Raw genomic sequence first — 14,117 nt, forward strand, 5'->3', positions numbered from 1 at the left:
ATTGCAAAATCTGCTAAAAATTAAACTTCTCAAGAATGTTCCATCCAATTTTTTTCAAACTTTAACTTGAAAATTTGATGACGTCAGCAGAGATTAAGTAAAAAATAATAAATCCTAATTTTTGCTGACCTCGAAAATATTTTTTTTGTAAAAAATCTACTTTGGTGATCTATCATCTTGGGTGATAATTTGAAGGAAATTGAATTTTGAAGCAATCTTGACAAATTCAATTTTTAGTTTTTATGACGTCATCAATTATGACGTCATAATCAGTCTTTGCGATTTTTTTGCAAAAATGAGCAAAAAAACAATTAAGATACACGCAAGGTTAGCAACTACATCATAGTACCCTTCATTTTCATTTATATATTTGTTTGGTCATTTTTTGTCTGCTAGCATTAGCTCTAAAAATTATGGTATGATAGACAGAGGGGAAAGACATAGGCACCTGCTGCTTCAAGGATGGTAACCCCAAAACACCAGAAATGATCTTCCAACAGAAGGCAAGTTGGGTGCCATGTGAGTTATGTCATGCACTCCACTGCAGCGCGCAACAAACAGTGTTTCAGTAAATATCAATAATTCATGATATGCACCACTGCAATGACTTCAAGAAATTATGCAACTTTTCTGTTTTTGTTCCACCCAATATATACGTCACTTTTTCTATTGTTTAACTGACGTATTGGGTGGAAAATTTTAAAGTTCTCAGAAGACTCTCCAATGGTGCATATCATGAATTAGAAGAATATCTTTATGTGCTTAACTTCAATAAACTTTGAGTGCTTCATTGAAGATGAAGAAGGAGAAAGATAAAAATGTTCTGGTTAATTTTGATAAACAGGTTTGTTCTATCATTGTTGAAAGTTTTAGAACATTTTATTGATGTAGAAATTTTTACAGCTAATTAAAGGCACAATCTGCTTATACTAGACGGCCATCGAAAAATTGTTCTGTTCGCGTCACCTGACCGCATCATATTTTCCACTGATTTTCTGATGCGGAGAAAATGTGAAAAAATCTGGAAAAAGCTAATTGTGCTTAATGTTAATGTATAGCTTTTTTCTCTAGCTCTTCTCTGCACAAACACATAAACAAAACAAAATAACACTGATAAAATTAGATTGATGAAACTATGTGTGGGGAGAACAGCGTTATTATAGCTATACTTTGCAAAAAGAAATTGGAAATCTTTCCGCCTGTCCACCTGCATGTATTTTTAAAAACCGCTGCTACGCAAACAAAACTACTTTTCGATGGCCACCTTACTACGTTTGCTATATCTTCTAGGCAAAAAAAGATAAAAAAAGACACATAACATAATTTTTTTAAGAGTGCTGAATTACAATTTTTTTTGATTGCGGTACATGCCAAATGTTCCTAACTGTAATACTTGAGTTAATATTTTATAGAACTTTTCATAAAAAATCTATCCAAGATGCATATTTGGACTCATAGTAGAAAAATCCTGGAAAAGTGAAATTTAAAAAAATATAGAACGATTCGGCAAAAGTCCAGTTTAGGGACTATCTTCATACTTCAAGCAAACCTCAAGCAAGCAGCCTGTTCTCATAGATTTATAAAGCCCCAAGGGGCCAGTGTTGTGCTTCGGCTGAAAATTGTGCCATGGTAAGGTAGGAAATCCTACCTACCGTCAACGGTTCTAACTTGGGACGATTGGTCGAATCTTGGGATGGTTTATTTCTGGACTGTATTTTCACTTACTGTTTAAATCTCTTTGACAACAAGTTTGTCTTGACATTTCGATCAAATTTATCAATTTTATCACACACGCTGCTCACATCTTGACACCATTTTTTTTTTTGTGCTGTTTTTCTCTACTAGAGACTTTTTTACAGCGTGCGTGATTGATTGACATGTCAAAGTTACTGAGTGGTGATAACAGATCTCACAATTTTCCGTGGAAGAATGGACTTTTTTATATCTGTTCGGACGCTTGCGCGAATTTGCGTGATCGCATTTTATATGTGTATTAACATTATTTGCTATCTATGATTTGTGGTTATGTTAGTTAATGACTTTGGAGGTTCGGTGGAATGGTGGCCAAATGTCCCATGTTTTGTCAGATAGTCCCAAGTTAGAGCAGTTGACGGTAGATAACTAATTACAAAGAGATTTAGCAGTAAGTAAAAATACGGATTAATAACCGTCACTGTCATCATTGACAATAAAACAAAGGATTTTCTGTCAAGAGCCTTGTAAACATTCCAACAACTTCCATCTAAATGATCTATCACAGCTCAGTCTACCATTTTTTCCTTTATTTTCATTCCTACAACTTTTGCAAAAAAAAAGGAAAAATAGAAAAGTTGTATTTTTTACTGCTCTATTAACATACTGAATTTGAAAGATCTTCTACTGTATGTGGTGTTTTTTTGCAAACTTCAAAAAACTGATTTTTGTCCCGCCTTTGCGGGACTTTGGCTTAAGTGCTTGCGTGCAGCATAGGGTACAAAGTCCAAACATGCGTTTCCCATAATTTTTGTATGAAGAGTTAGGTCTACACTGTAAGGGTGGACTTTTGATAAATGCGCTGTATAATTACAGCAAATCTAGGAAAAATCTGGCAAAAATTGCAAATTTTTTCTTGAAAATCTTGATTTTTTTTGCTCTAAAAGAGTTTAAAATTTGAAAAAATGCACTGTTAGGGTATGAATTTCACTGATTTTTTCTGCACTGTAAGGGTGCAATTCTAAAAGCCATTTTTCCGCCTCACATACCCAGCCTAGAGAAATGTTAAATTTCGTTTTCCCGCAAATTCGTCACATTATGTCTCGATAGCCTCATTCCTACGGAACTTACCCTTAGAGGCAATCAAGCAAGAACAATAGAAAAAATCTTTATTTGGCTCTGTAGAAAAATTCCAAAATAGAAACTCACTTAAATTCACAATACTGATTCTTTACCCCAAAACGAAACTTTTCTATTTTGTAAATCTTTCTTAAACTTCCCCATACGTAAAATATAGAGTACTTTCGTTTTCCCCCCAAACTTACGAGGGAAAAATGTTAAAACCCCATGTTGTCCTCGCAGACTTTCCCAGCATAATTTATTTGTGTGATGTCATAATGTTATTGTTCTCTTTCTCAGATTATTACTGACGGTATTTCAACAGTGCGTCACAACAGCGATATTTCGATCACACGGAAACGCTTCAAAACACCAGCTTTTTTGGAGTTTTGTCTCGTTTACCCAAATGCTTCAATCTCGCGTAGGCTTAGGGGTCAAGACTAGAACCCCCAATACGAGACATTTGCCTGACCGAAAAAAAATCATCATCATCAATTTTGTTAATTGTCAGAATCGTTTACTCACTGAAAATACGCAACTCTCTGAAGTTTCGTTTTTTTTCGGTTGTGCTTCATTTTAAAAATAACGAAGATGAAAAGTTACCATCAATCCCGTGAGTAAAAGAAAGTATTCCGACTAGTCTACGAAAAGTGCGCTCGCGCGGCGAATAGAATATCTCGCAAAATAATATATGCATAAAACTGACGAATTCCTTTCTTTTTTATGCTTAGGTGACGTCACCATCGATCCTGATTTGACAATGGAGAACCAAATTTGGCAATGTATAATTATTACGAGCGGCCGAGAAAGTCTGTGTGACGCAAAAATTGCGCGATAAACGAAGCCCTAGAAAAACGCCCACTGAAAATTGAAACTAGAAATTTATTGAATATTTCCCTAATGAAGTATCAAACTTTTAGTTTTTTGTAATTATTATAAATTCATAATTTTTAAATACTATTTCTTGAAAGTCAAAGGACAATGAAAGCGAATTTAAGCTGATTGGGTGGATTTTGGGCGGACAGGCGTTTTGCACGTTCCGAGATCGGAAATTAAACGAAAGAAAAAGACGGGGGCGTCTTAGTATGTAATATTAATTCATTTTTTTTTTTTTTTTTCGCGAATGAAAAATGAATTTTTGAATTTTGAATTAAGGAAATATAATTATAATATATTATATTTGATTGTCAATGCTAATATATTTCTTTACTTTACGAATAATCTGCTGTGCTGCTTCGCCACTTACCCCCGGATTGTTTTAGTAGGCACTTCGGTAACGTAAATAAAAACATGTGTATATGTTGAAGCTGACTGTGGACTGAACGAAATTGCAATTACATAAATTATTGTGGAAGTGAACGCTTTAGACGAATGTTTTCGAAATCAAAAAGACAACTTCACACACATTCACAAAAACACAATAACAACATCGCATGCTATCTCACGCCACTTTCAGTCGAAGCGCTTTGAATTCAAAATGGCGGTCGCTTCTTTTTTTGTATATGACTTAATGTCATTGTCTCAAACCACGTTAAGCTTACAAATTGGTAGCATAAGCCCCGAGTGAAAAAAATTATCGTAAATTATCGCGGTCATAATCTAACTATGCATTTGAAATTTACGAACTATTGTTTTCATTTAACCCAAGTTGCCAATTGCTCAGAATTGCATTCTAAAGTGGTTTTTATTGAATTTCAACACTTGCAGGCAAAATTCCAGGCAGGCCTTTTTTCTGCTACCGGGAACCGGCTAACGGTGGCTAATTGGTGGTTAATTCTATCTTTGTGTTTTAATAGCTCCCAACTAATTAAACAAAACCTTTGATCTTCGAACTGATTTCAAAGCTCAAAAACCCATGTAAGTAAATTTTCACGGATCTGCAACTAAAATTTACGGACGTATTTTCTGAACTTACGGAAAAACGCAAGGCATTATGGTAAAAATTTTGATACGGGTTGAAATGCGGACCTGTTAGGAACCATTTAAAAGTAAAAACATGGCGGCTGGTCATCGCTGGTTGAGACAGTAAGACTTTTTGAGTTTTTCGTAAATTTAACCTGCACTAACTATATAACGATACAAAATAAGGTTTAAATTTGATATTTTAAATGCCTATTAAAGAAAAATTCGTAAAAGTGGGCGGAAAAATAAAAACACCTTTGTTTTGAACGCCCGACTGCCAAAATCTTGCGATTCTGGGACTTCTTTTGAGACGGGGGTTAGACAAAACAAAGAGAATCGACTTTTTAAAATTTTAAATACAATGTAAAGTATTTTTGTAATCAAAAATTATATTTAACAAATATATTGAAAAGTAATAATTCGTTATATAAAGCAAAGAAATCTTGTGCGGAAAAGAAAGTCTTCATTTATTGACCCCCGGATTTTTCATTGCATAATTTCTACGGGAAATCGAAAGTAATTTCATTTGACTTATGATGTTTGAGAGCTTGGATTTTGGGAAGCTGTAAGAATAAAGGTAAACAAATTACAGTCTTTTTTCTGAAAGAAGAATTAACTTTTTGATACCGCACCGTCAACAGTTGCAGTTAGTAAACCCAGCCACTGCCCCAACATTTTCCAACAAGGGGTTTTTGTTCATTTTTCAGATTTTCAAACAGTGTAGACCTAAAGCTCTAAACCAGCATCTAATAACATGAAAACCAGAATATGATTCTTCAATGGGCAGGTCTAAAACGCCTAATACTTACTACCTAATACTTACTACCTAATACTTAATATTTACTAATTATACCTCAAAATTGTTCGAAAATACCTTTAAAATAATCAGCATGCTAAATATGACCAAATTTGAAATTTTGGTGTTAAAAAAATTTCAAGTTTTTGTCTTACAACGTTTTAAAGACATGAAAATATTTTCTCTCTTTTCTTCTCTTCACTTCATTTTCCCGCGCTTTTTCTATGAAGTTTACAGACTACACACATTTTGTGGCTAGTTCGAAACACGGGTCACGGGTCACGGGTCACGGGTCCGGGTCACGGGGCACGGGTTACGGGGCACGGGTCACGGGGCATGGGGTGACGGGGCAGCTCAGATCAAAGTAATTCAAACAGAAAATGTTTTAAAAACACTAAAAATTATCGAAAAAATCAATTTTAAGGTATTTTATCAGCGTATGACTATTTAAAACGCTAAAACCTAACCACGTGCTTTCCACGTGCTTTCGAAGTTTGCGTCGTGTATAATGCAGACCAGAAAACACCGCAACATATTACATACATATAATAAGCTTATATTATCAATAATACACTTTTAGTGTTATATGCATGTTATATGTTATACCTAAGTAATATACATATTACAATTCCCATCGCCTGAAAAGCGAGCTTTCTCACGAAAATGATAGTACGGCTATTGTTAAATCATATCTCATTATATCCCCTCCATCGCTATGAGTATGAATATAATTTTAATGGATAATAACGTAGAAATGATGGTATTTTATAAATATGTCAATATTTTCCACTTACCATTATGAATTTTTAATAAAAATGACGTAATTATACTCATATCTCTAAAACCACTATCTTGCAGCATTTAATCGTTTTAAAACATGTCAATCTATATCCAGTCACATGATTAGCATCCTATTGAGTATGAAAAAACATTTTGCTGTAAATTGGTTCAGAGGCCTTATATTTCATGATTTTGACAATATTTTTGTCATTCAATATCATTTTGTCAAAATTTGTGGGTGACATATTATTTAAAAATTTTCATGATAATACTATTCGTATATAATTGTTTCAGACATACTATACTAGTAGTATTAGTACTATTATATGTGTTATGTAGTACGTGAAATGAATTATACGTCATGATATCGTTATATTTTTTCCGGTCTGTAAATTGTATGCCCCGTGACCCGTGACCCGTGACCCGTACCCCGTGCCCTGTAACCCGTGACCCGTGACCCGTGTTTCGAACTAGCCGCACATTTTGTTGAGACACACTTTTTCGTAGGAGAAAAATTTTTTGCTTGCTTATTCATATTAGTTTTATTTATAAGAATCAGTTGAGATGATAAAGATAAAGCCCTAGAAACCAATCTCAAAAAGTAGTATGACACTTTACTCGATATGATGCAGATAAATACAAAAGGATACAATTAAATGACCTATATATTTAATCTCAAATAACGTTTAAATAACGTTTTAGCCATTTGGATCTTTATAAAGGAGACATGGGTGTATAAGAATAACTGATTTTAGATATTTGCACATGTGTTCTTATAATTAAATCAAAGTCATAATAGAGAGAGCAGTAAAAGGAAGAAAAACTAGATAAAGATAATAACCTTTTGCTTTGTACTTATACGAGGCGAAGAAAATATTTATACTTTAATATTCAAATATTCTTTTAGATAACACATTCCATGAAACTAATTTTCTTAGAATATAAATTTCGAACAGGCGAAGGAGAGCCAGGGCCTGGAAGTTCTGGTCTGTAAAGTATCCAAACGGATTAGGTAGTAAGTATTAAGTAGTAGGTATTAGGCGTTTTAGACCTGCCCATTCTTCAATGGGAATCAAAACTATAAAGTGCACTTACAAACATCAATTTGTCAGATCTAACAAAATTAATAACCGCACTGTCATCATTGACAACTGCTGACAATAAAACAAACGATTTTCTGTCAAGAGCCTTGTAAACATTCCAACCAGTTACATCAAAATGCCTCGAAAATGTCAATATGAATAATCAGAGAACGTATGTCTCGCTCAATATAAAAAAGGCCGAGACAAACTTTCAATAATTGGATTGTAACATCGAGTTAAGTCTCTTTTGTTAAGTCACCAGGGGGTAAATAAAACAGACCTTGATACATTTATCGTTCGTTTCAACTTGACAATTCGTTTAAAACTCAGCCTCCTAAATATTTGGGGTAGGTAAAATATGTACAAAGAAATTCATACTTTTCCAACCCGGCAAATCTTTAAAAAAGAAACGGACAATAAAATATAATTACCCTTTCCAAATAAACCTCTTCGGTGGCGAGCGTAGTCTACTCTGACGTAATTGTAAAATTTATGGGATGGGAGTTTGACATAGTAATGTAATGTTGTTTGGGCAATTATGAAGTTCTCTGGAACTTCGATTGCATATATTCAGGTTGATTTTTTATGACTTCTAATGGTACTCTTTCTAATGAGTTTGATTACTCTGTTCTCACACTTATGTCTTTTTTTTTCGCGTCCTTTTCCGTGATTACTTTTATTTATATTTTTAAAGACAGGTAAGAAAGCATATTGATGTAACTGCCAACAACTTCCATCGAAATGATCTATCACAGCTCAGTCTACCATTTTTAGCGCGGTCCGAGGATTGAGTCGAGAACGCTCCGCGAACTCCTGCACGGGTGAAAAACTTCAATCTGTCAATCATTTTCTCAAGCGAAGAGTACGCGAAGCAATTCTAGCTTTATGATAGTGCCGCGGGTCATCAATGGATAGTATTCAATTGTCATTATCCCTTCATTTTCATTCCTAGAACTTTTGCAAAAAAAAGTAAAAATAGAAAAGTTGTATTTTTTACTGCTCCATTCATATACTGAATTTGAAAGATCTTCCATGTGGCGTTTTTTTGCAAACTTCAAAAAACTGATTTTTGTCCCGCCTTTGCGGGACTTTGGCTTAAGTGCTTAAGTGCAGCATAGGGTACAAAGTCCAAACATACGTTCCCCGTAATTTTTGTGTGAAGAGTTAGGTCTACACTGAAAGGGGGTGGTAATAAAGGTTTCCAGGGGGTTCTCTCCTCATACTGACATCAATAGTCATTTCCCAGGCCCTTTTTCACAAAATTTCACTTTTGAACAAGGCCAAGGAAGGGGCTCTGTAAACCCCTAATTTCCAGTCCAGGGGAGAAAGTGACAGTGCCAATATGAAACAGAAGGAAAATTGATGCATAGCATCAAAATTTAACATACTTACAAAAAAGAAGGAGAGATATTAGCACAAACAAAGTTGTTAAATCCAAAATTTATCTTTTTGACTTTTCAGGTTTCGACCAGAAAGGTGAAGGCTTCTTCGTAAAAGCGAAAGACATGTATCTATTTTTCGGATCCGGTATGCGGGAATAGTGTCAGGACCTGCAGGCAACCTGGTAGGGTTGGGTATGGGTGTGGTTTGGGTGTGGTTACGTATCAGATTAGCTAGGAATTTGGTTATTATCAGTTAGGGTTAGAGTTGGAGCTCAAAAAAAGCACTCTTTTGTGATTTTCTCTTAATACAGTCTGGTCTGCAGTTTGTACAATATAAATAGCCATCAGAAACGCTCTTTCGACATGAATCCGTGGCGCAGTGGATAAGGCATTGGGTTTCAAAAATATCGGAACTTTGCCTTTAGTGGGTTCGAATCCCACCGGTGGCGATCTGTCGGTAAGTCATTCATTAAGTTAGAAAACATAGTAAATAACTCACACAGAATCAGAAAGTCAGAAAAACTACGAACAAGAGACTGGAAAGTACGAAATAAGTCCATATCTGTCTTTCGTCTTTACGAAGAAGCCACGACCAATCAGAAACTGTTCTTTGCTAGTCGGGAGCAGCAGTAGTAAAGTGACAGATCCTAGAATAATTATTTATGGTGGGCCCGACTACTCTTGTTGTTTCCGGATCGGAAGGACTGCACCCCGATTCGGGAAATTTCCGCGGGAATCCAGGGGGTGACTTTTAAAACTCCCCTGTGAGAGCTAGATACAGACTGACCTTGACGATCGACGGGTACATGCCTCCCCCGGGTCATCGCCATATTTTACGACTCCGCTACCAAATTTATGAAATGGCCTTTTTTGCTTTAACTCCTACATATTTCTTTCATTTCCACATTATATGGTCCCTTAGGACTTCAAAAGCAAATTTTGCCGAGGTGGCAGCGCAGAGCTGAGGAAAAATTTAATTGAGCAATGAAGGGGTAGGTGGGGGGTTTCATGGTTGGCGGAGGAGCGTAATCGGCCCTTTTTTCGGACGGAGTGGCGGAATTTGGCGAAAATTTAGACGGAATTACGGAAATTGGGTTCTCTGACGGACACGGAAAATTAGACAATTTTAGTGCAAAAAAGGGAATTTAGCAAAAAAATTTGCGGAATTTCGGAATTGGTAAAAGATAATCAAAATTTGCGGTATTTTCGACAAAAATATTGAATTTCAAAGGAATTTTCGGTGACGGAATTTTGACGATTCCGAGGTAATCGTCATAATATAAACATTCGAAAACCTCCTTTTTTTCTTTTGTGTTTAAAAAGAAAATATTGCAGTGTAATTTTTCTTTGTTTTCAATTAAAAGAAGCTATTTTAACGTAAAATTTCTTTGTTCTTTTTTATATTGAAGAAAAAAATGTCTTTGTTTTTTATTATATAGTAAAAAAAAGTCTCTGACACAGGACTTGGGAGAGAAAAGAAAGTGTCCCCCCGCCGAAGAGTGCAAAAAGTGGTAACACACAAAAGTGTCCCCCCGCCGAAGAGTGCAAAAAGTGGTAATAGTGCAATTAACGATTAATCGCACTCCTCTAAACCAATCAGATTCGAGTAATTTTGCACGGCTGACGATTAGGATCATAATCATGATTTTGGATAACTTAAATCAAACATGTTAACTTTAAAACAAAAACAAAATTCCTACTAAAGGGATTGATGATGCTTTTTTTTAATTAGGATTGTAAAAATTCATCACTTTAACGGTAATGGACGTCTTGTAAAACAATTCAAACTGAAATATGATATTAAAACATTGGTACTGGATTGAGCTATAATTGTATATTCGTCAAAATTCGAATGAATGAAACTAAATGAACTAGCAAAAATCACCACATAACAACTCAAAAAATACCCGCATATATACAAAATTTGATAATATTTACATAAAATAAACGAGAAAAAAAATTGAAATTATTTTTGCACTACGTTTGGGGTATGCTGAGGTCAAGCTCTACTAGGAAAATTGTCTCAATAAAACTGGTTTAATGTAACGATAAAATCAAGGAAACGAAAAAAAAATTTACTTTTACGGTTGATGTTTCGAAATTTCATAATCCATAATCAATATTTTGAATCGATGTCTCGTCCTTCTTGAACCTCTAACTCAAATTAGAAATGAAAATCATAAAATAAATTAAAATAAGGCGAAAATAAAAAAGAAATGTAGTGTTTCCGGAAACCGGCCGAGTGAAAAAAATATTTTTTCTGACCCGGTCGCAGACTATGAGTTAATCTATATGATTCATCCTTTATAAAGAAAATCAAGTTGACCGTTCAAGCTATCAAAAGTCGTTTGGTTAAATATTCCCGCTTGTAAATCAAGTTTTGTTTATTAGTAATTGATAAATTTGTAGTTAGGGCTTACTTCATACTGTTTGTACATAAATGTTATCTTTAAAGTTCTATTTCAATGATCTTAAGTTATCAAAAATGGCAAACAAAAATTTTTTTCCGGCCGGCCGCATGAGAGCTTTTTTCCTTCACCCGCATTCCGGAACACTATATTTTTTTATTTTCGCCTAATATAAACTATAATTTAAAATGCAATGAAAAAATTGGTAAAAAATATTTCATATTTTAGGTTTATATTTATGAAAAATTAAATTTTAGAACACAGTATAATATTATTTAGGAGGATTTTTTAGAGTTTGTTTCGTGAATTTTCTTGAAAATTTCATTAAATTTGTTGTCAGCAAATGTCGTGTCCAAGAAAGCTTCGAATAAAACGTAAAATAAACGGCGATTTAAGTTGACGTGTTGAAACATATCAAACACCCTACCATTGAGAGAGAAAAGAAAGTATTTTACAATGACGAGTCAGCAATACTACCGTAAATTGGTCTAATATGGACATCCCTCTTCTAATTTCGAACCAACTTACGGTATCTAATTCCATTTGAATCTTGCAATAAAATATTATGGGTCCTTACTACTCCTTATTTATCCAAATAAACTTAGGTACTTTGAAGATCGAATTTGAAAGAATGCCATTATTCAATGTTGTATTACAGCCAACCCTCTCTAATTCGAACCTCTATAATTCGAATATTTCTCTCTAATTCGAACTTAATCATTAGCCCCTTTTGGCTGGAAAAATTATAAAATGCTCTCTATAATTCTATGAAAAGTCTTCGTCCCTTGAAGATCAAGTAAAACTGAAGATTCTAAAACCAAGACATTAGTCGTCTGCAGCAAAACAAGGTAGTAATTTTATTGAATTACGTGTAATTGTTTTTGTGATTTAATTTGTTACTTAATTTCAACCAAACTTTAGTCTCATTTTCTAATAGAATTACGAATGATCGGAAAAACATTGTTCTGAAATAAGAAAAACAAGCTCACCTTGAAACACCTTCACGAACATTTTCGGTGCCAAGGAATCTCTTTAACTCGTCTAAAAAAAACAAAATATGAATTGCAAGATTAGGATCAAAATTAATTTTAACTAGGAATATCAATTTTGGGGATGCGCCCAGCCTAATCAAGTATGAGAAGTTTTACGCTTTTAAAATAGTAAAAATGATAATCGAAAAAGTAAAGAAATCATTGATAGACTACAACAGCCAAGTATCCCTGTTGGAAGGGGATTAAGATTCACAAAAAGAAAATTACAGTAATAGAAAAATGCACCTGGTATGCTTCCCAACATTTTAGCTTTGGTGACCATCCTTAACCTTCGTTTAGCATCTGACGGTCTCTCAGGGTTTTCTTCGGCTAACACGCCGCCCGGCCAGTACGAATCTCTGTAAAATAAAAGAATTTAAAAGAACATTTAGAAAGTAGCGAGTTACTCTGTACCAGAGTGTATCTGACGTTTATCGCTTCGTAGTACACTATGTGCGCATTGTCTATTTGATAAAGAAATTCCCGTATGGAGACCTCTGCGATGAAGTGTGAATTAAAAATAGCAACACAACTCTTATCGATCGCACCGGCCGATTTGAAAAATCTTAAATGAGAAAAGACAATGACAACAGACCCTCTACGGCAATGAATTTAGAAATGTGAGTTAGTTCATCTAATGTTTCCAATATGTCGTTTTTTGATAATTAGGGTTAGGGTTAGGGTTTGTCGTTCTTTTTGTCGCTTTTTAACAGTTATTTGTCGTTCTTTTTAGATGGTCTGGGAACGTTAGATGAACAGTCTTATGTTGTCCTATATATCATTTTACGAATTGTAAACAATATGAACACAAGGCTCAATTGTGGTCAAAACCTAAGAACAAATTGAGAAAAATCCTAGCCTTAGATTTCAGAATAAATAAATGAACAAAGAATATTTTATTTCAATTACAATTGAGCCTCAAAAATTCGTCTAGAATATTCAACATGAAATCACAAACCTGAACTGTTTTACGTATTCAGCTATTTGTTGTGAACTTGTCGAAAAGTCTACGTGCTCCACAATTTTCCTGAACATCAAAAGTTATATGCAAAATATTATTTTTGATGATACACAAGAAAGGCCCACCACTTATGCTGAATTAGCGAAAGGCGGATGAAGTTGTTCTCTCTTTTGTTTAAAAATGCTATGTGAGCAAACGAGTTTTATATAATTTCTTTTAAACCGTAGAAATTAGAAGTAAATAGTTTCATCATAGCCGAATGTTATCGTTCTTGCACTAATAGTATACCTGTTTATCCCGTCACCGAAGATAGCTTTGATAATTTGTCTCAAAATGACCACAATACGTCGTCGTAACCATTGGTTCCTTGAAAAGAGAAAAGTATGTGGTAAAACATTTTTTTTCACTTATACTCAAAATGGTTAAATGGATAGAGTCATATGACAGTTTTTTCCTAATTTCTCAAAGAAGACAAAACATTAATCTTATTAACCCTTAGGCCACGAAGGACGCGTATACGCATTCATCCTCTGTACACGTTTACCACACCCATTTCTCACAGCCCCAGTGGAACCTTTTTCTTCAGTGGGGATATAAATCCCTATTGAAATCCTAATGGGGATAGAAATTTTATTGTTCCAAGGTTAAAAAATCCAGTTAAGGGATGGTTTTGGAGTGCAATTTTTAGACATCGATTTTCGAGTGGGGATGAAATTACAGGGTATTTTCCCACCGGGGACCAAGTTTTTGCCATATTTGGGTCTGTGACACAGGGGTGTTTTACCTGTCTTGAAGATCGAATACTTCGTCCATCAACAATAACAAAATACGCAATGGAATATTCTCGTTCGTCTGTATAAGAAAAATACAGGATCTACAGAATCTTACTGTTTTGGTACACTTTAAAGAAGATTTACTTCTTCGTTTAGAAGTAAGACTGAAAAGAGTAAATAAAGCTAGGTTA

The 14,117-nt window shown here is 34.5% G+C and overlaps 1 protein-coding gene across 1 annotated transcript in view; it reads right to left on the minus strand.

The window, feature by feature from the left end:
• Positions 1-10,565: 10,565 nt before the first annotated feature.
• The window catches only part of LOC136820011 (sorting nexin-13-like), a 35,954-nt gene continuing 32,402 nt past the window's right edge, over positions 10,566-14,117 (minus strand). The window contains exons 24-29 of the mRNA XM_067076246.1: positions 13,938-14,005; positions 13,442-13,519; positions 13,151-13,219; positions 12,439-12,551; positions 12,151-12,202; positions 10,566-11,584 (exon numbers count right to left, since the gene is read on the minus strand). Of these exons, the coding sequence (XP_066932347.1) occupies positions 11,437-11,584; positions 12,151-12,202; positions 12,439-12,551; positions 13,151-13,219; positions 13,442-13,519; positions 13,938-14,005 (528 nt within the window). The 3' untranslated portion in view covers positions 10,566-11,436. The remainder of the gene's footprint in view (positions 11,585-12,150; positions 12,203-12,438; positions 12,552-13,150; positions 13,220-13,441; positions 13,520-13,937; positions 14,006-14,117) is intronic.

Source organism: Clytia hemisphaerica, unplaced genomic scaffold, assembly GCF_902728285.1.
Source record: "Clytia hemisphaerica strain Z4C2 unplaced genomic scaffold, Clytia hemisphaerica genome assembly, whole genome shotgun sequence".
NCBI classification, from domain to species: domain Eukaryota; kingdom Metazoa; phylum Cnidaria; class Hydrozoa; order Leptothecata; family Clytiidae; genus Clytia; species Clytia hemisphaerica.